Consider the following 27,874-nt stretch of genomic DNA (forward strand, 5'->3'; position numbering starts at 1 on the left):
TTAGATTTCTGTAATACCTCAGGTCCAAAGTATCTCAAGGAAGGGGTTGGTCCTCTGATACTCTATGTTGTAAGAACCTTTGCAGACCTCTGAAGAGGAACCAAATGAACCAGAGAAGGGGTCTATATGGGTTGGCAAGTAGGATACAGGATAGGGTTGTACATCCCTAGCTGGGACCACACAGCAGTTGTTTGTCTCTCAGCTCACTGGTTCATCCTGGGCCTTTAACCCCACTGCTGCAGCTCATTCAGCTCCAAATACAACACATATGATAAGCTTTCCCTCCAACCCAGAATCTGGATGCAGGCTATGTAAAGGAGGAGCCAGAGCATACAATGGGGGTTGTGCATTCACAGAATGGAAGAAAAAATGGATCACCCAAACAGACTAAGTGAATATCAAGAAATATTTTATTATATGTGTAATCAAAGTTTAAAAAACAGACAAGAAGGAGCAAGGGACAGGTTTATCTAGCATCTCTTAACTATACAGGGTACAGAAATACAACTAGTAAAGAATTAGCACATATTAGTACCCTTTGCTCCCCTTCCCTGCCCCAGTGAAGGAGTTTATACAAGCAAGATTAGAAATGCTTCAGATCAAGCCTTCTCAGTAATTGCACACTACAGCTGATGTTCAGATTCATGAGAGCATATGTTTCCCTTCAAAATAGCTGTTTATAAACAAAACACTCTCTTTAGTGGTCTGTAAGCATTACTCATTCAACACCAGGAGTATATTTAAATGACTAATGATTTAGCAGCCATAATTGTCTTGTTATATCTAAACTGACACTATCTTTATAGATGCTATCAATTATAGAAAATAGATTCCTTAGGTTTAACAGTATGTAGTAGAGAATATATTATCTAGAGGCAAAACCATAATGCAAAGAAGTAGAGGAAGCGTTCACAGGGAAGAGGGGAGCTGCAGGCTAAGCAGGGGGCATGTTGACTAATCATAACTAAAAATGCTGAGGCTCAGGAGTGCTAGCTGCAAAGGAGTTACACCTCAGTATCATTGGTGTAAGTTTCAGAACATCTAGTTTGAAAAATATGCTATTCCTCTGACACCTACATCAATCTCCCAACTAAACTCTTGATCCTAGATCCTCCTTACCTACCACAGTACTAGCAATGTAATTCATGTTCTGTCTTACACACTGTGAGGAAGGCTTCTATTTTCTTCCAGAGCCAGATATGAAGAAGTCTGAAAGCGAATGCAGAGCATTATCAAAGCTTATTCACCCAGCCTCCTTTCTAATTTACAAGGGTGAAGGCCTTCAGTGCAGAAAGCTGCAACATTTTTTTTCCAGTATAAGCTGATTTGCTTTCAATAGCTTAGAAATAAGCCTTCACAAAACCCACTAAGCTATACAGCATGTAGCAAGGCATGAGTCAAATAAGCATGACAAGTTTCCAATCCCAAACTGAGGGTAAGTTTTGGGATGCCCACAAAAGAGGGATTTATTTATTCTTCAGTGGCCCAATAAGCATAGCAAATTAAAAAGACTCTTTGCCAAACTTCCAGAGAAGGCCCATCAAAAAGCAGACAAAGCCAGATTCAAAATAACAGTAACATACTCTAGATTCTAATGCCCTTTGGAGACTATCCGTTTTTTGGCTTAAAATGCAAGTGAATCATGACATATTAACAACACCATGATCTTTGTCTATTTCAGCCTACAGCATGGTCCAGTGCAGATTATTAGTGTCAAGTTACACACCCAGGACTTGAATTCACCAACACTCATAGCACCACTTGATTGTTGCTGTAAATAAAGACAATCTAACCTTTAAGCCCTCTGCCAGAAAGAGCCTATTACCTTTGACGGTTGTGCAACACCATGTATTCCAGGCCAGCTGACCTACCCACAATTTTTGTCCTCACACATATGCTTCTGTCTTCAGAAATATCTAAACAGCTCCAAGCTTAAAACTGTGACGTATTACCTCAGCTTCAGAAGCTTCAAAGTAAATTCTTGCAGTGTTCAAATGTAGGAAATTCACACAGCTGACACACCAATTTATTGACAGTATCTCAATAATTATTTCCTGTATGTGCCAACTGCAGTCACAAAACCCTCCCAGTTCTACTTTATACTTCTCCGCTTTCGAACAGGAAACAATCAACAATAAGTATTTTGGGATCAACACACTTAAGTGCAGGGGGAAAAAAAGCAGTTGTTCTGTACCTCAGTAATTATTGCTCTGTATTTATCCATTTCAAGCAACATCAAGGTAGCATCTGAATTTGTGCCACACTTTAGCAGAGTCAGTTCCCTACCATTAAAGAAACATCAGCCTTTCCATGGGAAAAAAGTCTCTAAAATTTAGCTGGCCATATTTTCTTGGCCGTTATATCTGACAAGGCAGACTTGCTTAACTTCCCATTCTAACACCATTACAGAGTTGTCAAATTATATGGGTCATACCTACAGCCTGTCATTAGAGTAGAGTAGCTGGGCTGCATGTTTTCATAAGAATGAGAGAAGTTTATTAGCTATGCTAAAACACTACCTAAAGAGCCTAGAATTGTTCAAAGCCTCACCAGCTACCTAAATAAAACAGCTGACCCACAAAAGTGATTTCACTAGTAAATGAGCTTGAAGACAAACACTACAAGAAAGCCAATAAAGGAAATCTTGTGTGATCAAAGGTTCTCCAACTATCTCATCTGAAAGAAGTTATGTGCTGCTTTGAAGTTTTCCTCCTTCCATAGGAATAACCATCATACCTTTTCGAGGCAGTTTAGACAGTGACTGCTCAAACATATTTCTACAGAACTGCTTTTTGGAAGAGAGAATAAGTTATTTTACTGTTTGCACAAATTGCATTTACTACACTCGTTTTACTCAGGTAATGGTTTAGCTACAAGGTATCTGTACAAGATTTATCAGCAGAGATAGCACACTGTTAACACTATATATGTAAACTGAGAAACAACAGGTCCTTTCATCAAGGGGTCATATTGCCAGTAGCCATTTTAAGTTAGTCCAAGAGGCTGCAAAACTGCACTTCCGCACCAAGGAGATTCCTGGTGAGCCCAACAGAAAAGCCGTGCTCAACAAACGTGACTGTCCATCCTGGAACAGCAGCAGGAGAAGAATCAAGCAGCCAGTGTTTGCAGTAATAATCGTAAGAAGAATTCCATCTGTTCGGTGTATATTGCTGTACATAAGGTGCATAAACCTGTCATGTATGAGATCAGCGTGAAGAGAAGCCAGTTGCAAGGCTGCAACCAACTACTGGTGTCATGTCCCAGATCTGGAAGAAAATATTGTAGAGAATTATGCAGCATTATTGTAAGACCCAAGGGGTATTTCTGTAAGAAGCACAAAAGCAAACATAGATACCTCCCTGGAGACAAAGTAGCAACTACTTGAGAAAAATGCCAACCAGTTACACCAGCCTTACAAACCTAAAGTCAAACTCTGGGCTCAAGAGAGCCTTGTAGCAGCTCTCTATAGGTGTGTTTTAAAAAGTGCTATGCAGTTTGTTACAAACAGGCTTACACAAAACCAGCGTAGACTGGAATAGTCTCAGTTCTAACACGCATGGTGGATGGACAGCTGAAGCACATCAAGATTCTATATTCAGCCTGATTTCCATGTCCCTGTCTCATAATCAGGGCTTTTAAGTTGCAATGGTCCAAGAAGCCAGGGAGTTCAGAGTTAAGGAAGTCTGCTTCATCCCATCTGTGCCTTTAAGGCTGCTGGCCCATTCTCCTACTGCTTTGTTTGCCCAGAGGACACTCCAGCTCTGACAGCTAAACTCCATAAAGTGGAGTCACTTTAGGTGACTGTCACTCAGCTGCAGGAAGAACAGCCTGCAACAAATAGGATTCTTGCTGACCTTGTTTTAACTTTGTAGCAACAGCTGTCAGAAAGAAAAAAGTATATACAAACATTAGTCCTCTATTAAGTATCTCTAATAAATGCAGGAAAGAGGTACATGAATACCTTCACAATCCGGTCGCTCCCACAAGTGACCATTAGCCCTCTGGAGATGTCCATGGACATGTATGAAATGTTGTGTTTTCCTTCATGAAAGGTTGCCAAGGAAGTACGGCTGCACGATAACAATTCAAATGAAAGCTAGCTGTCAGATGAAGCTTGATGGCATCGTTATAGCAGTGCAAAATAAACTTACAAGAAAATAAAGTTGCTCAAGGACTAACAAATCAGTCCTGAAAACTGCAGTGCCATGTTAAAAGGGACAGAATTAAATTAGTAAGTCATACTATGGCATTGCTTGTGTAGTTATAGAGGTGTGACATTTCCCAGTCTTCTGCAACCTGTTAATAATACCAGGGCAGAAGTGGGACAGCACATTAGTAAATAATTCTACTCTTGGTTATTAAGTCAAGTTCAGCTACATTTTTCCTCTGGCTATAGTGAGTCAACCACAAAAACAACCCCCAAGCCAACAACCACCACCATAACAAAAAAAACCCTGAACACTCCCAAAATTGGCATATGGTTACTTTGGTTCTTTAGCACACCATGTGTCCAAGGAGATGACAAGACAGTGAAGTGCTGTTCTTATCAAGATAATAACAGGGTTTATCCATTGCTAAAAACAGTTTAATGAGAGAGCAAACAATGTTTAACCCAATTTGCTTGCATGGGAAAAATAATGTTGGGCTGTGAAGAATATCCCCATAGAAGCAGTTTTCAGTAAGTATACATGAACTACTAATCCACGTGCCATCAATAGCCTTTAGCTAAACAGAAATCTTGAAACAAATGTTTCAGCTCTAGATCTGGGCTCACGGAAAATAAGAAATAGAGTAGACATCTAATCCAAATTAGTCTGCAGTGCCAGCTGAGGGATCTCTGCTATTGTAGTGCTTTGAGTGCCCAAGGAAAAGGTGGCTTAGCAGCAGAGGGTTAACAGTCACACAGTGTAGCATTGTGTGTGGATATGGAGCAAGCACAAGCATTTCTGTACCTCAGCAGTATTACTTTAGTTTATTATTCTTTAATACTCACTCTTCATCCTTGATTGACTCAAAACAGGAATCACAGACACGGACCTGGAACTCAAATCCCATGATTGGGTAACTTGACCGTTTGCTACTGCACTTCCCACACACTGCTTGCCCACATTTTCTGCAATGATGCTTCATGGAGGAAGAAGAAAACAAACAAATACCTATTGTTATGACACTTACCAAGCACTCACTGAACAAAACCAAGACAGCTTCTGCTTTGCATCCTGTTAGGAAGCAACCTGTTAGGAAGTTTTCTGTTAGGTCAAAGACCAAGGAGTCTGGAGTTCTGTACAATCTTCTTGGCCATTAATGGGTTTACCTCCATATTGTCCCTGACCATCCTCTCCTCTTTTTGCAAGCTCCTTCTGGGAGCAGGGGAAAAAAAGGGTTGAATAAGCAACCGAGAAAATAATAGTCTAAGGAAGTCAGAAACAGGTAAGTGCCTTAGTGCCTGTCCAGTTCCTCCAAAAAGAAAGCTATCTGCAAAACTTTTATGTTCCAGACTGTAAGAACAGGGCCATCACTGCCTCACTGAACCCAGAACCCTACAATGTTAGGCTGCAACTTGCTCAGTTATGGGGCACTGTGTGCTGCTTTACACAACGCTTAAGGATTAGCTGTCCACAGTTCCAGTGCATATATTCAGAGCATAGAGATATTCAGAGAAATCCAACAAAGTGCTGACAACACAGCCTGCTTTGCCCCATGATGGAAGTTTGATGTAATACTTTCCGCAGAATCTGGAAATTTCTTAGCACTGCCTAGAAGCTGTGACCTCTCAATAAACCCTCACTTCAAAGCAGCACAAATACCAACAGTTTAAAAGATCTAACAGCTTTAGTAGTTTCTTGTTTGCATTTTGCTTAAGTGCTGAAATAAAGCTGAGCACGCAAAATAGCAATCTCACCTGCCTCAACCCTATTGTCTTTGTGTCCCACATTTGCTTTATATTCCAGAAGAAAGGTTGTTCACATTTCTGGCAGGAATCACTTTCTAGCCATTGAGGAGCCTATAAAAGAGCAAGAGATATAAGCAATGAGAATTATTTTTCCTCATACAACAGCCAAAGAACACAAAGTAAAGTTTTATTTGGAAAGATGCCCTGTCTCAGCTCTGGACATTACAACAATAGATTGCCTAAGGTATAGTACATAGGAAGCTTAGTACAAAAGCCAAGACTTCAAATTCAAGACTACAGTTATTTGTTACCTACATACCTCCTATACTTTTTAAGCCTACAGCAGTGTGTTATGTTACTGCCTTAGTAAGAAACCTAATTTAAACATCTAAGTTATTAAATTTACTACAGGCATTCAAAGACTGCTGCTCTGGTTGACCAGATGATTTTTAAGGGCTTGTGTAATCCAAACTAGAGGATATGAGGCAGTCATCCTCTCGAAGAGACAGGGTCCAGAAGTAAATTCTGGAAGCAAATATATTTTGTATCCCTAGGATGGCAGTTTGAAATAATTAAGAACTCATGTGCATTTCCCATCCTGCTCACACTTTCATTAAGCATCCCTTCTCCCACCAACATACTATTCCTGCCATAAATGGACTAGGCCAAATAAAAATCCTTAAGAGCTTTCACACATTTTAACAATCTCAGATACTTTAACTGAGCACCCTTGTAAGGAATAGGAGGAGAGGCACAATACTTTTAGTACACAGACTTGAATTAGACCATGTATATTCTATACATCCTTATACATCTGATGGGTTTCAGGGAGACTCCCCTGACAGGAAGAAAGCTGGACAACAAAGCTTTTCTCCTAAATTCACTTAAATCCATTGTTGATAGTAATAAAACAATAGTACTGTCAGATGCATCACCATCTCACCATGAATATTTATTAATACCAGATGTCCATTTCCTACATCTTCAACCTTGATTGCATCCCCTTCCTTCCTCCACACTAGTGGAAAATACTGTAAAGGGTAGTAACAAGTCTCGCATGGGGGGTGGGAAGCAGAGTAGAGGAAATGAGTCACCTTTCCCCCAAGTGAGATGTTCCATATTGCTTCTTTCAGTTACTTAAGAGTTTTCACTTAACAGCATTTTTGAGAAGACAATCCAGTTTCTGGCTCCCTCTAACAGAAAAACAGGATATCTTCCTGACCTTTTCATCTTCATTTCAGCATAAAATAGGAGGTAAAAACCTGCCAACATTATTACCAACATACAGTTGGAACTGATTGAGATCATAGTAACACTGACAGCAGAGTTAACATTCCTTCTAATCAAAAAAAGTCTTCCTTCTAGTCTCATTTGCATATTTGAAGATACCCTATAACACAACTCACTAGCTAGTACTTCAGAGGAAGTATGTTCTTCATTCTTCAAACATTTAGTTTCTTTGCTTTTGGATTGGGCTTGATTATGTTTTTCCAATGACTTCTGAGATATCATGGCTGTTTTAAGCTAACTGTATTATTTTACTTGTATTAAAACTGTCTATTATTTACAAGATCCCTTAATTATTGTGTGCAGATCCAAAAGAGACATAGACACATCTTGTTTTCCCGGTTGTATTGTAAGTCAATTTCTTTACAATTACAAAGTTTCATAATATCACAGACAATTTGAAGAGAGATCATGCTGGAAATGTTACGAGCTTCACATACAGCATCCAGTGTGTTTCAGGTGAAAAGAAAATGGTTCTTAACCATGACACTTGCATTTAAGGAATAGCAATAGAGCTGAGCCTTAAATACTGCTTTATGGCAGCAACCAAAACTAACTCCTATAATTACAGTTTAACCAAAAATAGGAGTAATATATTTATTTTTAGCTTCTATGTTGGATATGAACTGACACAAAAAGAATCTGCAAGCCAGGCTCAGTTTCTGTGTACTAAGGTCTTTAAAGAAATGCTCTGTGGGGACTGAATCTCTACATTCTGAAGTGCATGGACAGACACTAGAACAGCAGTCTTTAGTGATATGATTCAGCATTAAAGTTTCAGGTAATGTAAGAAAACCAGCCTGGAGAACTGACTAAGGAAAGCCACATCAGGTCTAAAAAAGAGGGGGAGGCTAAAGAGAAAATTAAGTAAAAAGAAAGTAGAAAGAAATCTTTGACCTTGGTTATGATCTTACCTCTTCTCGGCTGATATCCATGTTCCAAACAGCAATTCCCCCATCAGCTGAACAAGACACCAGCTGTCGTGTCAGCTGTATGTAACAGATAGCCTGCACCTTGTCACTGCAAACAAAGTAGACACTATTTACCCACAGGTATTTAAACAAAGCTTAGTTTCCCAGCAAACCCTGATTTATCCTTTTAAAGCTACCTAGAAAGCCAAAAATTATTTCCAAACACTTTGGTAAGTCTACTAAGTAGAGCCATGAAGATGAGTGAACAGATGCTGTCACCTGAGCATTGCCCTAGCATCAGGACATTGCCTAGAACAGCATTTTTACAGGCTTGACCAGAATACCAGAGGTACAGTTCCACGTTAACATTTGCTGGCAGTAAGCACTGACAGTGAGTTGAGTGTCAACTGCCTCAGTGTGCGTGCAAATACTCTTCTGTGTTGGCAAGGAAAGCCAGTTATCAAAACAGAGACAACTGGAAAAATAATAAGAAATATTTGCTTCAAGATACAGCTAGGAAGTAGATGGAGCTTCCACTTTTGCAACAAATCACAGTAAGTCTGTAGCTGCAAAGCAAAGCATGCATTCACCAATAAGACAATTTAATCCTAAATAAAGGCATGGCAAAATAAGAGTCTACCCGAAGATGCTACACAAAGGATCTCAGCAGTATTAGACTGCTTTGCAACATCCAAGTTGAATTAAAAAAACCCATTCTGCTACTCAGAAGAACTTACTTTCCCATTCAGTATGAAGTTTGATGCTAAGTGGAACGTTTGAAGAGAAACTAACAGTGTTACAAGTCTTCACCAGGACACATGATGCAGCAGTAACAGCAGTATAAAGTCCTCCAGTCACTGACTTCAGTTACCTTTTTGTAACCGGTACTCTATTAATTAGTTCTTTACCCATAAAACTAAATCCTCAAGATTTAACAAGGGTTCTAGGGCTAAGGCTATCAGTCTTGATCAAAGGTGGATGGAGACATCTATGGAATTAGACAAGAGGAGAATGCACTATACAAATACATGTTTAAACATAAACAAGATCTCTACTACCACTGCATTTCTAAAGTAAAATATGTCTTCGGTGGTGAACTGCCAGTAAGATGTAATTAAGGCCCTAGATTTAAAAAATGGCAGCTAGTGTTGTGTCTCTGTAAAAATAAAGACTTGATTTAATACAGACAACTAAGTACTTTATCCACAGAAAAGTGGAGATGTAACATACTTTTCTGAAGTCAAGACACCACCTCTATGATATAGCCAATCACTGTACCACCTCACTGAGAGAAGATGGCTGGGAACAGGAAAATAGTGAAGTTTATTCTACATGGGTGCATCAACACACATATACATAGTTTCTAGCCCCAACTTCATAGGCAACTCAGTGAAGTATTTACAATATAGAAGCATGCAACTTTTACACAAAGTCCAAACAAGATGATTTAGGAGTTTTATCCACCTTTTTCCTATAACCTACTTTTATGTTATGTTCTTGTTAACCATGGTTTAAAAGTATCTAACATGAGCAAAAATAAAGATTTATCGGTAACACTATCCTAGTACTATCTTTCTTCCTCTTCAGAGTTCTGCAAGAAATTATTTTCTCTCTTATTCACATTCATATATTTTGCTGTGCTATTTACTCTTCCTGGGACTCTGTGTTCATTATGGAACATGTAGGAAAAATAAGACCCCATTACATACTGATGGCCCTGAAGCAGCAGTGTTCGTCCCTTCCTTCCACCAATATCCCACATGATAATGCTGTGATCAGAGGCACCTGAGAATAGCAGTCGTTGAGCTGGATCCCACCACAGGGAAGTAATACTTCCTAGGAAAGAACATTCTGCAGTTAGATCTAAGGGAGTCACTCCCCAGCACAGTGATGCTCTTCTGGGTCATTAAAGTGAAACCTGAAATAGTCCCTTACTACAGCAACAGCGACTGAAAGCCCTAAGGCAAACAACATCATGCAACAGCAAGATACAATCTTCTCAGAGAGACAAAGGGCATTTAACAACAAAACATTCCTAAGAAGAAGGTTTAATTCAAATCATAAGTCAGAAAGTTTAAGTTACTGTCTTTCTGCCCATTGTATTTAGGTAGTTGGTTTTAAGAGCTGGCAGGCTAATGTGATCTTTGGAAGGTGAAAAGTATTAAACCTTGCCAAGTAGAAACTAGTATCTACTACACAGTAAGGTGCTTGGTCATCAGTTTCGGAACAGCATGCAGTGTTCACAGCTAAACCAACTCCGTTACATAACTATTTACAACCTTAAAAGTTGTAATAGTTGGAATAAGAAACTAAGGGACAGTTTCAGTGCTGTTAGCAAATCTGGCCACGACATACTACATTGCAAAACCAGATTTCAGAAGGCCCAACCTGGCTGCGAAGCCCATTATTCAGACAGTCATCTTACTATAGCAGTCTTATACTAAATCCATAGATATTGCAATGTAGGCAGGAGACTAAAGAATTAATTTTGTTACTCATACCACCTATAGTTTTGAAGTTGCAAGAACATTTTATTCCCTTCCTGACATCCTTTCCTTTAAAGCATCCTTCCATTGCTCAGGTTTGGGCTTTTGGTTTGTTTGTTTGGTTGTTGGGGTTTTTTTGTTTTGTTTTGTTTTTTTCATAAAAGATCTTGCTAGCCTGAAAGTATGATGAATGGTAGTTTACAGCCCAAATCAGTCCCTTCCAGGTCTCTGGAGCAAAAGATTATTCTTGCCCCCTTTAGGACTAGACTTTTTGAGACTGATCCATCTTGGAATAGCTGTATTAGAGCACAGTGGACATCTGCAGCATAAAAAGTAGCTGCCCACTGAAGGACAAGCTCTAAAAACGTTTAAACTGCAAAGCAGACACTGCTTGATTATGAAGTCACAGTAACGCAAGAGCTAGAAAGGAAATGAAATGAAGTCAGACTTGAGGTCTGGCAAACAAAGTTGCACTCAGAGAAGAAACAGATGCCATTTAAGTTTAGAGTTACCAGACCTTGAGAGTATTACCCAAATACTGTGGAGGAAAAAAAGTAGCTACTATTACACCCATTCAAGAAAAACCTAGTTTTGCCTCTCATATTTAATCATCTTTTATACTAAATCAATTCTTGTTTTGAGGATCACAATCTCCATACAGATGGGAACTTACATATAAGCCAAAGTTGTCTGCTACATGCTACACGCTGGAGCTGGTGCTTAGAAGCAGTAGACAGAATACACACAGTGCCATGTCAAGACATATTGCTTTCAGACTTAAGGAGTTGCACTTGAGCAGACTAGTGCAAAAGCATACAGAGGTAAAGGACCAAGAGAATTATTTTGCTCTTAATGAAGTAATCTGAAATCCTGGCTGAAAGCAGAAGAGGCACTTATCATTTGAAAATCTTGACTTGCCTCCTGCATTCAAACCCAGCATGATAATTTTACAGTCATCTGTAAGTCAGGAGCCTACTCAGCTTTAACAAAGTCTATTCTATACTTACAGCTATTAAACAAGGCAGCCTTTTCCAGTGGATCAGACTCATGATTCTGAGTAATTCACCCCTACCCAAATGCAAACTAGTCAGCTGATTTGAAAGTTGCCAGTACCACATGGGAAGAGGCCTTAAGTCTTGTTTATTTCTCTCAGTATATTATTAAATTGCGCATTTGTCTGTGATTTGCATTCTTGCCTTACTCATTACATCAGAGAGTGACTCTGTATCATGTTACAGACCATTTAGTTCTTCATTTGATGTAAGGACTTCAGCTATACTACATGGGATGAGATGTCTGTACTTCACTAGACAGTTCTGATTCTAAAAGGCTCTCTAGATTTCTTGCATATAGCTTAGTTTCAGCTAAACATAGGAAACTAAACTAGAGCCTCATAGAGAGTGATCAGAACAACAAAGTCTGTATTGAGCAGAATTAAGTGTCTTTTTAGAAGCTAGACTGGGAGTTGCTAGGTATTATTATAGTACTAGAAGGTCTCCGGGAAAAAAAACCAAACACCAAAAACAACCAAGAAGACCCTATGTTCTCATCCCTTCTTTTCAATGGTAGGGAGAATAAAGTTTTTAAAGGTGGCCATCTAGTGGATAACTTCTATTTAACTGAATGCATATGTTTATTTTTCATCTGTAATAAAAATACCCATCAGTATTTACATATTTGCAAATATGTAAATACATCAGTATTTACATTATTCACACAGCTAAGATTTCCCCTCACAAGAACATGTCTCTTCTTAAAGAAGTCATATGTACAGCTCTAAACAGCTTCTGATAACTACTACCCTGCACTAGTTGTTTACCCAAAGTCTATCCTTACAAGCCAGACATCAAACTTCATAATCCCAATTTACAAAGGAGTACTATAATCTCAGTCAAGTGGAATTAAGAGGAAGAGTTACTCTACCTTCATGCCCTTTGAGCGTTGTGATAACTGAGCATGTATTCTGCTCAAGCTTCAGGAGAGTGATCTGTCCAGAATAATCACCAACGAATGCATGTCGGGTTTCATGATCATATCTGCACACCAGTCAAGGAGAAGCCTCATGTGATCTTATGAGCATTTTACAGAACTGAAATAGATAGCACAGTTGTCTGCTACAGAGTTTAAACAAGTTGGGAAAAAAAAAAATAAAAAATTTTAATATGCCACATAAATATTTACATAATTTTAAACTGAGGAAGTTGGGGCTGTTCAGCCTGGAGAAGAGAAGGCTGCATGAAGACCTCATAGCAGCCTTCCAGTATCTGAAGGGGGCCTACAGGGATGCTGGGGAGGGACTCTTCATTAGGGACTGTAGTGACAGGACAAGGGGTAACAGGTTAAAACTTAAACAGGGGACGTTTAGATTGGATATAAGGAGGAAATTCTTTCCTGTTAGGGTGGTGAGGCACTGGAATAGGTTGCCCAGGGAGGTTGTGAATGCTCCATCCCTGGCAATGTTCAAGTCCAGGTTGGAGGAGGCCTTGGGTGATACGGTTTAGTGTGAGGTGTCCCTGTCCATGGCAGGGGGGTTGGAACTTGATTATCTTAAGGTCCTTTCCAACCCCAACTATTCTATGATTCTATAACTACCTGTCCTGGGTTCAGCTGTAACAGTTATTTTTCTTCTTCTTAGTAGCTGGGGCAGTGCTGTGTTTTCAACTTTAGTCTGAGAACACACCAGTGTTTTAGTTGTTGCTAAGTAATGCTTACCCTGATCAAGGGCTTTTCAGTCTCTCATGCTCTGCCAGTGAGGAGGGGCACTACTTCTAAACAGGATGGAGACCTTAATAGTTAAAACTTTTTCATTCCTCTCTTCTCCTCACACTTCCCTACATTTGCATGTAAAACAGCATGGAAAACAAGCGGGTAAAAGTTTTAGAAAGCCACTGGAGAAGCCATGAGGTAATTCACCCCTTTTTTAAGGCAGGACAAGATGATTTAGACCATTTCTAGCAGCTATTTACAGAACGCACTCATGGTCTATGAGCAATGCCAGAGTTCCCCAGGCTACTTCTTGTAGTGCAGAGCTACTCACTGAGCACCTCACTGGGCATTCAGTCTTACCCAGTGCTACCATTTGCTCCTTTAGACTTTAAGTTTTCTGGCACGTTATACTAGTTGATGTCCTCAGGATAAGAAAACTAAGATACAGTAACACTGACCCTCTACAGGTAGTTTACCTTACAGTAGAAGTATACTCCAAATGTTCTAGCTACTGAGAAGGTGAGACCATGTAATTTCTTGTTCCCTTTTCTGAACTTTCAAGTTTACTAATGCAGGTCCTTGAGCACAGTATCAAAGACTGAAATGAATTTGTGAAAGAGTTCTGTTACTTAACAGTGACATAAAAGCACACCACACCCTAACATGTAATCTACTAAAAAAATGGCATAATGGGCTATCTTATACATCATAACAGTTTTCTGATATTCAGGTTTTGCAAATATATAACTACCATCTCCAGAAACTAAAGCACAGCAAGCTGTATGGAACTAGATAATTTGCCACCTTTACAAGACTTTTGATATTCAGGATATATGCAAGAGCTATGAAAACCCCAAACAGCTGATACCACAGAACCCAAGAGTTGTGTATAATCTCACCTGTCCTTCTGGAGCCACACAAGCAGCGGCTAGCAGAGTAGCCTGCTCTACACAACAGAAAAGACTAAACTTTAAAAAGTCAATGTACCAAAAAGCCCATCACCATAAGTGAAAAAAACAGAAGTTTTGACATCTGATGAGATTCTGAAATCTCTTCAGCCTTCAGAATTTTGAGATAATAATTCACTTTCAACAAATCCACTAAGTCTGTGACCATGTGATCCTTTCTTCATCTTGGAAATTCAGGCAAGCATTATCCCCACTAATCCAGTAAAGAATAAGCACTCTGCTGTGGTTTTCAGAAGTTTACACATGGGATCATTAATAACTCCTAAGGAAGCTCCTGATAGGAAGGCCAGCAGCTAGTACACACACCAGAAACCTAGTTCTTTTGAATATAAATCCAAAGGCAGGATAAACTACAATGCATTTTCAAATGTTACAGTCTTCAGTGGAAATTTATTTTTATCTTAATAGAAAAGGTCATATTCTTTCCTCCATTTTCATAATACACTCTTCCATTATTTGCAATAGTATTAGCTATAGAACCCACTGAATTCAAATAGTGAGACTCAGAGGCACCAGACAGTTCATAGAATCATAGAATGGTTAGGGTTGGAAAGGACCTTAAGATCATCAAGTTTCAACCCTCCTGCCACAGGCAGGGACAACTCACACTAAACCATCTCACCCAAGGCTTCGTCCAACCTGGCCTTGAACACTGCCAGGGACGGAGCATTCACAACCTCCCTGGGCAGCCCATTCCAGTGCCTCACCACCCTAACAGGAAAGAAGTTCAGTTCAGTTCTATTCTCCTAACATACACACCAATATTAACGCCACTGTGTGCTGCATGCAGCTGAGGTGAGGTGTACATGAAATATTTTGTGGGACGCAACCTCAAAGGACAGCAAAAAAGAGGAACAATGCAACAACACAAACCTGTCAGTCAGCTCTTCAGTCAGTATGGCAGGGCCTCAGAAGGTTAGATCTGCTGCTGGCAACCAAGCAGTTAGCTTTCCTTTTAGTTTCTTCACACTACACAGGCATATTACAGTTCTAGAGAGGTCGTTATTTTTTCAACAGATGTAGTTCAGCTTTTGAATCATGCCACTTCTGCATTGCTGCCATTTATCTTCATACACCAACCAGTCCCTCCAGTTACTATCCAGCCACATCTAAACCGCCACCATTAACAAGTCCTAAAAATAGTTTCAGAATATATTTAACTCATGCTTAGGAGTTTTGCTTATGAGTTTTTAACTCATGCTCACGACATATGAACTACTGCAAGCTACTGGGTTTGTAATTCTTTTATGCAGGATAAAGAATGGCTTGAAGTACTTGCAACTGAAGAGACAACTGGAATTCTTAAACTACAAATGTTGCAGTTAAAAGCAATCTGCAGGAAAGGAAACTGCACACAGACAAATCACTACTAATAATGAATACAGTTTCAAAGTACCCCATAGCTTAAAAATGGAAAAGATTAATATAAGCAAACACAGAAAAATTAAAGCAAAGGATTTTCATGATGTTTTATCCTCTTGAAGGACTCAAATGCAAACGAACATCTGTTGAACAAAGCAACTTGCCTAGGAAGTATACAGGCCAGACTACAGACAGTTAAGTCACTGTCACAAGATGCTACAAACATTTCAAAATTAGGAACTAGTACATACTGTGATTTCTGTAACTCAAGGTCACAACACCCCCTTCCTACTAACTAACAACAGCTAACAGAAATAAAGGTATTAAACATCTAATCAGGTTTGCAGACATGTTAGATACTTCATTCTAGCTTCTTATATGAAAAGGAGGGAATAGACTGAGCTAAAAGAACAAAATATTCTCTAGTTTCAGGGTCACAATCATTTTTCAAAGGATATTGTAGACATGAAGCCCAAGAGGTGAAATAATGCCTTCCCAACATACTCCCACTCCTGGTGCACATCCAGCTGATACACTTGTCATGACCGGTGCTGATAACCCACTCTGACGCCAGGCAAAAAGTAATAGCAGACACTCGATTCTGATGAGCTGTGGGAAAAAAAGGATTCTGGCTAGTTTTTCCTAAAACTCAAAGTGATGTGTTCTTATGTTCTAATTCAGAGAGACATAGGTTGAAGATGATACCTAAGCAATGCCCCAGGGAGATGCTTTCACAGTTATGTTATACTTGCCTCTAAGCCAAATTAAAAGGTTAGCATTATTCTGTTTGGTAGTTGCTTTCTGAATAGCTTAAGTGAACCAAACATGTCAGTCAGCTAATTTAAGTCTTTCTCCCACAAAGACAGAAACTGAGGTCAGCCCAGATACCCAAGATGCTCTGTTCAAGAAGCAGGCAAATCTTCAGCTTCCTCTAGTCAGGCCAGGACTTCTAGGAGTAATGTAACACATCTAAAAACCCTAACTGCTTTCTTCAAGTGCCTCCTTCTCCTGACCCCAGGGGAGCTATGCTCACACTCATGTTTTTAAGCACCTGAAAGTGTATCTAGTCCATGTCATTCAAACTACTACTTGTGATAGCAACCAAATCCCACCCAACTGTTTAGAAAGCTGACACTAAGCAAGAAGCTATAAACATCAGAAAGAAGCCTCCCAGCCCCCAAGATACAAGCAATTTCCTTGACTGAGCTGTCAAGTCATCTTCCTTAGGATAAAGGGTTTTTTTGTTGCTTTAAAAACAAGGTCTTTTTCTCCTAACCAAGAACATTGCTTCTATCAGTGTCAGGGAGTCATAAGACAAACTGCACTTTGTTTTGCTACATAATCTGCAGTCTTTAAGAGTCTCCATCGAGCCTTTCACATGAATATTCCAATTTAAACCAGCCATTGAGTTTTGTATTTCTTTAAATGATGTGCAGATAAATGCTGAAATTAGCGTCTCCATAAGTACATGAAGAACAATCCCTATTCCCCATGTACCAGAAAAATTAGATCTTTTTTATCCCTACTTCTCTCCTAAGACGACAGAGACAGCAATGACTCTTACCTTCACCTACAAGTAACCAAGCTCAGTGAATATGGAAAGTAAGGATGAAAATTGCAAATACCAATATGTGCCTTTAGAAAGCTCTTACCCTAACACTCATGTAACAGAGCTACAGTTGAAGAGCCAAAGATGAACTCACTAGTTCTGGCTCATTACACTTGCAGACTAATGATGTACTGAACTCAATGATTGCAAGCTGACAGAGGATTACTCAATAACACATTTTTCTTACTGCAGTTATCCCAACTAAGTGACATCTAGAAGGTCAGTCAGACTTAAAGCATGTTTGGGCTTGATTAATCTGTGATGGTGTCCTATTTCCCCAAGCATTTTAGATGCCATCTCTTCATGCAAATCTGAGTGTAAACAGTGGTTAAGAGTTTACCTGGATAAGTCTTCACAAAGTTCATCTTATTAAAGTCTTCTGAAATATGAAATTCCTAAAGGCAAAGTGGAACCATAAGAAAAGATACCATAGTAACATAAGCAATACTGATATCCCAAAAAAGAACAGTAACCTCAAAGGCCAGAATTTGCATAGCAAATATCATACATATCTCAGTAAAAACTAGCAGTTTCTGAGGCTGGAGCATAGCGCACTGACACACCAACTGTAAATTGAAGTAATTAGTGAACTTCATTTTCAATAGGGAGCATCCTTTCAGCATCAAGCGTACCTCAGTATCAAGTTTGCTGAAGGAAGAATAAAGGAAGAAAGAGTGGCCCCGGCAGGAACAAACAAAACTTTATGTAGTAGTATTTCTGATTTAAGTATCTGAGACTTCATAATGAACATATTTAAGTTAGAGTATTTTCTATTTGATACATTACTGAAATTTTAAAAGTCTCAGGTTACAATTTCAAGTAGTTGTCACTAGAATCACTATTCTCTGTAGTTCTGTGTAGGCAATTCACACCTACTTATCAGCAGAATCACTATTTATGACACTCACGCAGTACCCCATGCCCTTCCTTATAAGGCAATTATGATTTTGGTCTTATTTTCACAGAGAAAGGAAACCATTAAAGCATCTGAGAGTCACAAGATTCCCCTCCTTTGCCAAGGAAAGAGGGGAAGAATACAGACCCACATTCTATTCTGCCATATGCATCTGCTCTCCAGGAGGATGAAAGCAATTACAATGATGGTATAAAAAGACAGAAGAACTCCCAGAAAGAAACCAGCCCTGCCTCTTGTCATTTTAGAAGTAGTGTTGAAATTTCCATACCACAAAAAGATCTGCAGCAAGAGAATCCAGAGAAACGTGCATGGCGAGGTAAAAGCAGATCCATACTTCTGGCCAGATGCAAGGTAGCTACAGTTCACATCCACTGTTAGTACAGCCCCATAGCACTCTGCCCAGCTTAATGTATCCCTCAAAATAATTCCTTGATGAAGTACAGTTGTTTGGGTCCACTGCTGCACTAATGGCTCAATGACTTCTTGAGGGTAGCTGGCTCATATCTAGCCAGAAGAGCCCCTGCTAATCTGCAGTCCTCCCATGTACATCTCAGATGAACTGCCAAGAAGTTCAGCCATTTAGTAGTATTTGCATTCCAAAACCAAAGGAAAGAAAATGAATTATCAGCTGCCAGCAACACTTGACGCTCACAGACAATCTAAGCAATTCTAACCTACATACTGAAGAAACGTCACAGCAGCTTACCATGATAGCCCCATTATCCTGGCCTACGAATATTCTTCTGCTGTCATGATGATAAGTCATGGCTGAACATGGTGCTGTCAAAAAAGGCAGACATAAGAGTTATTAAAACAGAGGCATTAGGATACACGACTTACGGCTTTTTTTTTTTCCACTCAAGACAAAAGCTGATTGAAATTAGTCTCCATAGATAGCGTCCCTTGGTAAGATAGTGAAGCTGAGGGAAGGAATACTATTACAGTAGCTCAGATATATCACTAGGAAACATACACAAATATGATTTCCTGCCCCAGGATGCAACCAAGTAAGAGAAATTTTATACAGGCTGAAAACTTAGCAACCACAGTATGTGCTGCTGGTTACACTTAAGAACTTGAGCTCACTAAAATTATCTCAAGAGGATCCCTAAGTTGTATATAACAATAATCTGTTCTGTATATTTGAGGACTGTATCACTAGAGATAAAGTGCTAGAGACAAATAGGTAATTGCATGTCAACTTCATATGGAATCCTGTCTCAACATCTGCAACTTTAAGGAGACTTATGTTTTTGAGATTACACACAATCTTTTTTAGCAGAAAGCCTCTAGACCTACTTCCCTTTTTGAAATTAAGAGCTAAAATAGATGTGAAAAGCAATGACAACAAAAATACAATAAAGGGTCCTAATGAAATTTTGCACAAAAAATTTCACTGAAGAATGTGTTCATTTAACTTGCAAATTACAAGGATGAAAAAGACACAGTGTTCTAAATCAATACCTTCTTCCACCAGGACCCTCAGAAAATGTGGCCCTGAAGCTGTTTGTAGAAATTTAAAGACAGACAGCACAGTCCAGAATATTAGCGGTCATACTGCATAAGGACAAGTCCACCCCTTGGAACTACCTACAGGCAGACATTGTTTTGCATAAAACTTTGTAGGTTTATATATACAATCTGAATAGTTTTAAAAAACTAATAAATGGAGCAATTGCTGTAATTGAGACCAACTATTAGGAAAAAAAAAGAAGAAAGATTACACTTCATATTTTTAACCTAGATAGTAGGCTACTGAGCCTGCAGCTAAGGCAGCATAGAACACCATGAAGTCAAATTCTTTAGTTTTCATTGAACATTTGGATGGAAATTACTCCAGGAATTGTCATTCCAAAGACTATCTTTTGTGTTATGATATTTTGTTTTGCCATTGCATTCCTTCTTTTTACATGTGGTATGTGTCCAGGTAGCAACTCGACATTAAAGAAGTTACAGCAAAGCACCCAGGATGACTGATGTTCCAAAACCAAAAAAGCACACTGACATTCAAGATTTACTCAACACTGAAGCTGCTGCTCAGTGCTGTTTTCTTAATAATCTAAATGTTGAAGGGGAGAGGAGGGTGAAGAAAGAAGATTGGTTCTTTCAACATTGGAAAGCACAGAATATTCTTATGCCTGAACTTTAAAGCTAATCATTTGAAAAGGTCACTTATTCAACAGAATTATTTGCCAGCATTTGAGACATCTACAGCTGCAGATCCACACAGTGATTCATGTGGTGAAGGATCCGGTTCAGACAGAATGCTGCTTTAGATCTCACCCACTATACAGCTAGTTTCAAACTAAAGTCTGAGCCAGACTTGTTGCAAAGTTCCCAATTTCAAGACCATAGAGCAAATCCAACACTTGGAGAAAGGGGAAGGAGGTATTCCCACACAACAGCACAGGTATAAAACCCATGTCATGCTTGGCCACCACTTACTATCTCCAGCATTGTACTTACATGACATGGTGTGATAGATACTGGGCCAGTATTGTCCACTGTCTCTCTTCAGCCATACTCGTATTGTTCTGTTGGGAAAGAACAGGGAAAAGACAGTTTTAACTAAGTGCATCATCCCTTGCATCTGAAATAGTTAACCAGTTTACTTACATATCAGCTCAAATCCTCCCAACTTTTGTGCAACTCAAACATAATAGTTAAAGGACTAATATAACAGAATCACAGTACTCCAATAGTACTTTAACATAACAAGAACAACAGTACTAAGAATAGCCACCTTTGGGATTCTGAATAGTCTTCTCCAAAACTATTTATATATGGACTTTTAGCAAGTATGGAATGGAAATACTATTTCATCTCACCACAGAAACTGTTACATATTGTATCCCTTTAATTCCTTCTCCTTGGCTCTGGCTGATTTAAGTCACATTCAAGTTGAAGGAACTTTTCAGCTATGGCTGAACTTGTTTTAGAGCAAATGAAGGGATTGATATGTTTAAATAAAAAAATAACAAAAAAAGGAAATAATTCTATTATGGAAGTCTGAACTTTTGAATTTTTACAGCTTCTCTGTGCAATTCATCCTTCAGCAAGCCAGATACTGAGTATTATTAGAGAAGCACCTCATCCTCCAGACCAGCACATTACTGACGCCTCCAGCCCCAAATATTGACTTATGGATCCATAGGGGACATCATACCTAGTTCAGTGTTATTTCCTCTTAGCCATGCCTCTACTCTCTCATGTACGAATGCAAAGGACAGCATGCCAGTGTTCTTTATAACATTGTTTTAGGTTTGTAGTTTTCTAGAGTCAGAAAGGAAAAACAGCCTTGAGAACATTCAGCATTATACCACTGTCATGACTGTCTAATCCTGGGAGGAGGGATATAAGAGTCAGCAAGGAAGTGGAAGGTTATTGTCAATTAAAAATATTCCTACAAAAGGCACATCTGAAGGGAATCTACATCAAGAAGTTAAGAGCACACATGTACACAGGATTAAGGTTATTTTAAGTCTACTTGAAATTTCCTCTCCAGATTATTGTTTGCCTTCTTGATATTGTTTAAATCCAACTTCCTCATTCCTAAATGGAAACCTAAATGATCTGTAAATATGTGTACCTGGAAACACTGCCAAGAGAGTTCATTGAGATGACCTGTTCTATTTACTTTTGGCTAAAAAAGGAACCAACACAACCAGGGGATAGATTTGCCAAACATCATATGGGACTGCCAGTAAGTTTAACAAAAAGAGCACAGGAAGGAACTGGTATCCTGCACCAGGACTAGCAGTTTTGAGGCTGAATATATAAAGGTAGCATTCTAATTTTGTAATCCATCTAAGGGCTTTTCTTTAAAAGACCACTCAAAAATAAAGCAAACAGCCACCCTTACTGTACTACTTTCCTTTTCTAAAAGTTGAAATCAATACAGCTGAGTACACGCTGCCTCAAAACAATGATTTTCAGCTTTTGAATCAAGCCACTGTTCCACCAGTTCAGTGGCAAATGCATATCACTCCAGTCCATAAGATATTTTGCATTAAGACAGTCTCTTAAAAGCTATCACTTTCTTTTTACAGCAATCTGAACCCTGCCCCATCCTCAGAAAGTTAACACTTCAGGAGAGCAGTTGCTATTATCTTGGTAACATGAGAAAAAACAATGCTTCCAAGACATTTTTATGATGCAAATTACAGTGATATGGTTTAGCACCTGTGCACTTCAATGGCTTTTTAATCTGCTTTTTTAAATCAGCTCCATCATATTCAAACTCTTCAGAACATCTCAGATAGTAGTTTCCAAACTTACTAACTCAATTCTTTCACTTCTAGCTAAAAATCATGCAACTATTTTTTATATAAAAAGACTAGGTGTTATCATAGTGATTGAGATCACGCATTGCTTATTTTCATTAGGTAGACTTTGTCTCCTCTCAGTATTCTGGTCGATTATACTAAACATTATGTTTACTTAACATAAAGGAAGCAAGGATTTGGTTTTCCTAAGCAAATTATTTCCTGAGAGTATAATTTGTGCACTGATCATCAGTAACACAGCCCCTCACTGAAGTTGAGAGCCTAAGCAAATAGCTGCAAGAGTTAGCAAAACTGACTTCTGAAAGCTTCTTATTTTGGTTTAAGCAAGATTTAGACTTCACTAGCCTTGTGTTTGCAAAGATAAGCTGTCAAGACAGCTTTATATCTAATTATACAAAGCTCTGACTGAGCAAAATTATAAGAGATTGTTTTACAGTAGTCAGCAAATAACCTGTGCCAAAATACCACTTCTCAGTTCTCTCCCAGAGACCAGTTGTGGTGCATCTCCTTTTGTTAGGAAAAATTAATTTGCACCAGTTCTAGGTCCAAGGACTAGAAAAGTCCTCCAGTAATACTGCTTCCACAGTCTCTTTCTACCATTATTTTTATTTTTTTTATTATAAGAACTACTACATCAATCCTAGAAACTCCAGCACTCCTCTTGAAACTTTATTTAACAAAGGGGCCTGCGTTCAGTACCTGAGAAGAGCTGGCTACCACACTTTTCCTTAAGCTTTCCCTACTGAGGGCCTGGAAAAACACGTTGATTTGACAGCAGTCTCAGTAAGGATGTGAAAATGCTCAAACTCCTTAAGGAGCACCCAGAGATAGATAGATACATACTTTTAAAATTACAGTAGGCTCAGATATCTGAGAGCAGCAGGAGGAAGTAAAACAAGATTAAAAAGACCTCCAAATTTCCCTAGCATCTGAGTATTGAAACAGCTGGAAAGCATGTGTGTTTATAAAAGAGTAATTCAAAGGGGTTTTTTTAGTTGTTTGGGTTTTTTTTCAGTAATATAAAGAAAGGCACAAAAAGACATCTTTAAGCAATAATAAGCATGGCCTTAGCAATTCCTAAAGATTTCCATTGTTCTCAATAGCTGTTTTTTGTACAGAGGAAGTATTCAACAGAGGTGGTGATAAAACTTGAGGTTTGAGAACTGAGAAAATCCTGTAGTGTTCCAACAGTATTTGTGCTTGTGCCACATAGGCTGCCCTCTAAAATCCAAATGCATATATGTCAGGGAGAAACAAGCAATGAAAGGTTAGCAGGTAAATCCAGACTTGTTACAACCCAGCAGTTCCAAGTACTTCACAGACATACTAGCCCTGCTCCAAGAACTGCATCTTCCCAACACCTTCAAACCACTAACCACTGCTTTCCTACCTGAAGGCAATCACAATTGTTTTCCTAGCAAGAAAACAGAATACTGTATTTTTCTGGTAGTCAAAATAAACCAGAAGTATTTACGTTGCTATTGACCATGTTCCCAAAACAGCACTAGAAATTGGGTTTAATCACAATGCAATGGAATCTCAAGGACTCACAGTTGATGGTTTTATTTAATTTCTGCTCACAAAAAACATTAGTTTTGACCAATATTTAAGCTCCATAACAGAAAAAAAAAAAACAAACAAACTTAATACCACAACTTAAGCAGTAGTTCCAATGCAATATCAACTGCTAATGGTCACAGAACACCAGCATGCAGATGTACTAGTGACTCTAGAGATCCCATTAACCTGCAGCATATACAATACCTTCACCTTGCATTTAGAGTCTTATACACTAGTTTATAATCCCTCAGGATCCCCAACTACAGCTGAGAAGCACCAATCTTGCCTTAGGTATTTGTTTGCTGAGAACAAGGATGATAAGGCCAAGTCTAGAGATTTGGCGGTATCACAGATCTGTGCAGCCCACACTGGCCTATATCACCTTTAAGAAAACACAAGCCAGCCTTGAGCAGACAGATCCAACTCACAGCTGGTACCAGAGCCTCTTCCCAGGCTGAGGTACACACTGCAACAATTCCAAACATGGTCTGGGAGCCAGGGTCAGACAAGATACTCAGAGGGACACAGAATGAATTACCCTTTCTGGGTAAGTTCTGAGAAAGCTTCAGCGATGGCAAGTATCCTGCCAAAAATCAGATTTGGAAAACTAGTAATTTAACTCCTGCAAGTATATTCTTGTCATCGTTTTCAGCTTCAAAACCTTAAAAAGAAGAGCTAGGTTTTTATTTGTATTTGCAAATCTATAATGGCATCTTTTGTGCCCTCAAAAAAACGCCCCAACCAACCAAACAGAAAACAAGCAAGCAAAACCACCACCAACAACAACAAAAATCTGTTAATTCTCATTCTAGAAAATAAAATTTAAACTAGAAAGAACTACGACTCCTCTAATGAGAGGATAATCTACAACACTGCTGGGAAATGTTTGCGCACCAGTATTTTCCTCGCTACTTAACTTGTAAACACATTCCTCTGACTGGCTATTATGAAATACTTGACAGCCTTAGCTGTATTGAGATTTAATCAAACATGCTTTTGCACTACTCTCTCAGTGTACACAGCAGTACTTTCACATCTTCAACTCTGTACTATGCTTGCTGCTAGCAGCATCATCACTTATGCAGTATTAACACCTACACCTTGTTTATAGTAAACAAACAGAAGAGCAGTAAGTCTGATAACATGCTAAACTGTAGGTGAAGTACATGTGAGTAAGCTTTGATGTACTGTAGGAGGTATCCCATATTAGAGGTACTACACTGCAATGGTTTCTGAAAGCTTAAAGGTCTAAGTAAACTCCCATAGTAAGGCAGCCTACAAGAATTTAACCCTGAGTCCAAATCTTCTCTTAGAAATTTATACACACCAAACGTGGGTAATGGCCTCTGCCCTCCTTGCACAAGTCCGTATCTGACTTGCCCAGATAACGATGCAGCTGCATCCCTGGCTCTTACCAACACAGTCTAAGCATGCAGGCTGCTGACCTTCAGCTTTAGACCTTTAAGTCTGAAGGCTGACATTGTCTGCTACAGGCAAGCCTCTGCAAACCCGCACCATGAAACTCAGTTTAACTCAGATACCCACTCTTAAAAATTGCTATTTCGTCTTCTCCCCACCAGGAAGCACATCAAAACAAGGTTAAGATTCAACCCACAGTTGCACCCAAAAGGCCAACTTCATCCTGCACATGACTAAGATACCAGAACAATCTCATGCAAGAGCAGAATGAAAAGAAAGCTGCTCAGTCCCATTCAAAACCTGTTATCCAACATGTACTACAGAAAGTCATTTCCACAGGAAGGGAACAGACTAACCCAAGTCCACCTTTCAATCAAAGCCAGAAAACACAGCTAACACATCCAAGCGTAAATGCTTGCTGTAAGCAATGTACAATTACTGCCATGGTTCAACAAGGAGCAGTACGTATTACTGCTCAAAGGGTCAAGATGCTGAATGCTTCCAGAACCCAGAGCTCCATCATTCTGGAAGCCTGGGAAAGAAGACCATGATATCTGTCACATGCTAGAATTTGATGGTACAACCATAACACTAAAAACGCTTAAGAGCACATCTTTAATGGCCTATTAAGATAAGCACCCAATGTGATAGCTGAAAAAAAGTATTTTTTAGGAATAGGAGCCTGACTCCAAGTGCCTCAGAAAAATATTTTCAAATAACTTTTAAACAGAAGGAAATCTTTGCCTTCAGTTACTCCAAACTTACAGCATTTGTACTTCAGACTTTTAGACTTCAGTAATGAGCTTTTACTCCTGTCCTGATAACTGATAGCTCGTCTAAGCATTAAGTGTGCTAATCTTCAGGGGAAATAAAAAAGGCAGTGGGACCCAGTTAGCCACTTTAAAGAGCTAATTATTAAGTCTTCCTCTTCCTTCTTCTTACTGTCTGCTTTCTAAAAAGCTCAACTGGTACTTGAAAACAATGCTAGTGAAAAACACATTCTTACCACCTCTCCACAGAAAGCGAGGCTAGACTAGAGCGTTCTCATTTCTCAGAAATGCCGATAATCAGCACCAGTCATTGTACACTCCTTTCAAACTCTGCTACAGTTACAGAAGAGAAGCTCTAAAGAAGAATCTCCTACCCCTCCATATTTAAAAGTCACTTTCCACATAGCGTGGCAGAAATTCCAGCTCTCGCCACTATACTGGCAGACCCCTCATCTCTCTCCTAACCAACAATCTTGTGCTTCCTCATTTTCACTCTCATTTCATCTGAATAACGGGTTAATGACATTACCAGCTTTTGTGACAGATGTTTCACGTACCATATGAGCCAGTATCAAGGATGGGGATTACAACCTGAACACCTTTTCCCCTCCTTTCCAGAAACCAGTCCTCAGCAGCTCATCACCACCTCTCCCCTCAGATCTGCCAACTCACTCTCAACGGTTTCAGCCAGGCTTGAGACCTTCTGGCTGAGCCACCAGAATGGGCTTGTTTGAAGCAGCTTGGGGAGCTCCAAACTCGCCTCCAAGTGACTGAGCCAACACAGCTGAAGGCAGAGGAAAACATACCCCTCCACTTTTGGTTCTACTCATTACCACTGCAGACCCCTTTCACACACACAAACGAGGTGTACTTTTCCATCTACTTCGCAGGGTTAGAAGTACGACGGCTTTTTCCCATCCGCAGGAGAACGTTCCCAGCCCTGCTCCCGCCCACAGGCTCCCTCCGAGAGCGGGAATCAGGGTGACGATATTTTCCTCCCTCGAACTGCCGCCTCGGTTATTTCCTTACGGCTCCAGGCAAAGAGTCATGGCTGCATGCCTCCTGGCAAAGTTGGAGCCTACAAAGTGAATTTCACCCCACACCCAGTGCTGCGCTTCCTCAGCTCAGCCGGCTCCCGTCGGCTGCCGCCTCCCGCTGGGACCGCACGGCCGCTGCGCCCCGGCTCCGGAGCTGCGGGATCGGCGCCCCAGCCCCGCACGGAGTGGGTACCGCCGAGTGAGAGAAGAGGACCGGATGGGACGGGACGGGACGGGACGGGACCCGACCCTCCGCCGAGGGGCCGCGCCCGCCCTGCCGGCCCGTCCCGCCACCAGCGCCCCGGCCTAGCCCCCTCGGACTCCCGCTAGGGATCGGGCCGTCACCGCCCCGTGAGGCGCCCCGACGGGGCGGACAGCGGCCCCCACTCACCTGTCCTCGCTGGCCGTGATAACCCCGTCCTCCTTGGGGATGAGGAGCGCGGCGCTCACCACGTCCTGGTGTCCCTCGACCTTGCTGAGGAGGACAGGCCGGCTGCTCTGAGGCCGCGAATGGATCTCCGCCGCCATGTTGCCGCGGGACCGGCCCGGCGCCCATCAGCTGACGGCGCGGGGAAAGCCCGCCGGCCGCCGTAACGTTGCGTGTAGCGGCGCCGCCCGCCGCGCCGAGGTGCCCAGTGTAGCGGCGCAGCAAAGCCGCGCGCTG

The 27,874-nt window shown here is 40.2% G+C and overlaps 1 protein-coding gene across 1 annotated transcript; it reads right to left on the minus strand.

Moving 5' to 3' along the window:
* Window positions 1–392: 392 nt before the first annotated feature.
* Window positions 393–27,872, minus strand: WDFY1 (WD repeat and FYVE domain containing 1). The gene is made up of 12 exons (XM_061365164.1): window positions 27,602–27,872; window positions 20,605–20,672; window positions 18,845–18,918; window positions 17,563–17,617; window positions 16,072–16,222; window positions 12,501–12,613; window positions 9,801–9,927; window positions 8,095–8,200; window positions 5,903–6,004; window positions 4,994–5,124; window positions 3,962–4,070; window positions 393–3,266 (listed from the first exon to the last, which is right to left on the minus strand). Exons 1-12 carry the CDS (start codon window positions 27,736–27,738, stop codon window positions 3,207–3,209), a joined length of 1,233 nt encoding a protein of 410 aa, XP_061221148.1. The 5' UTR covers window positions 27,739–27,872; the 3' UTR covers window positions 393–3,206.
* Between the last annotated feature and the right edge of the window lie 2 nt (window positions 27,873–27,874).

Source organism: Neopsephotus bourkii, unplaced genomic scaffold, assembly GCF_033783945.1.
Source record: "Neopsephotus bourkii isolate Nb327-2 ecotype Australia unplaced genomic scaffold, CSIRO-AGI_Nbou_v1 NB_1279, whole genome shotgun sequence".
Classification (NCBI taxonomy): Eukaryota; Metazoa; Chordata; class Aves; order Psittaciformes; family Psittacidae; genus Neopsephotus; species Neopsephotus bourkii.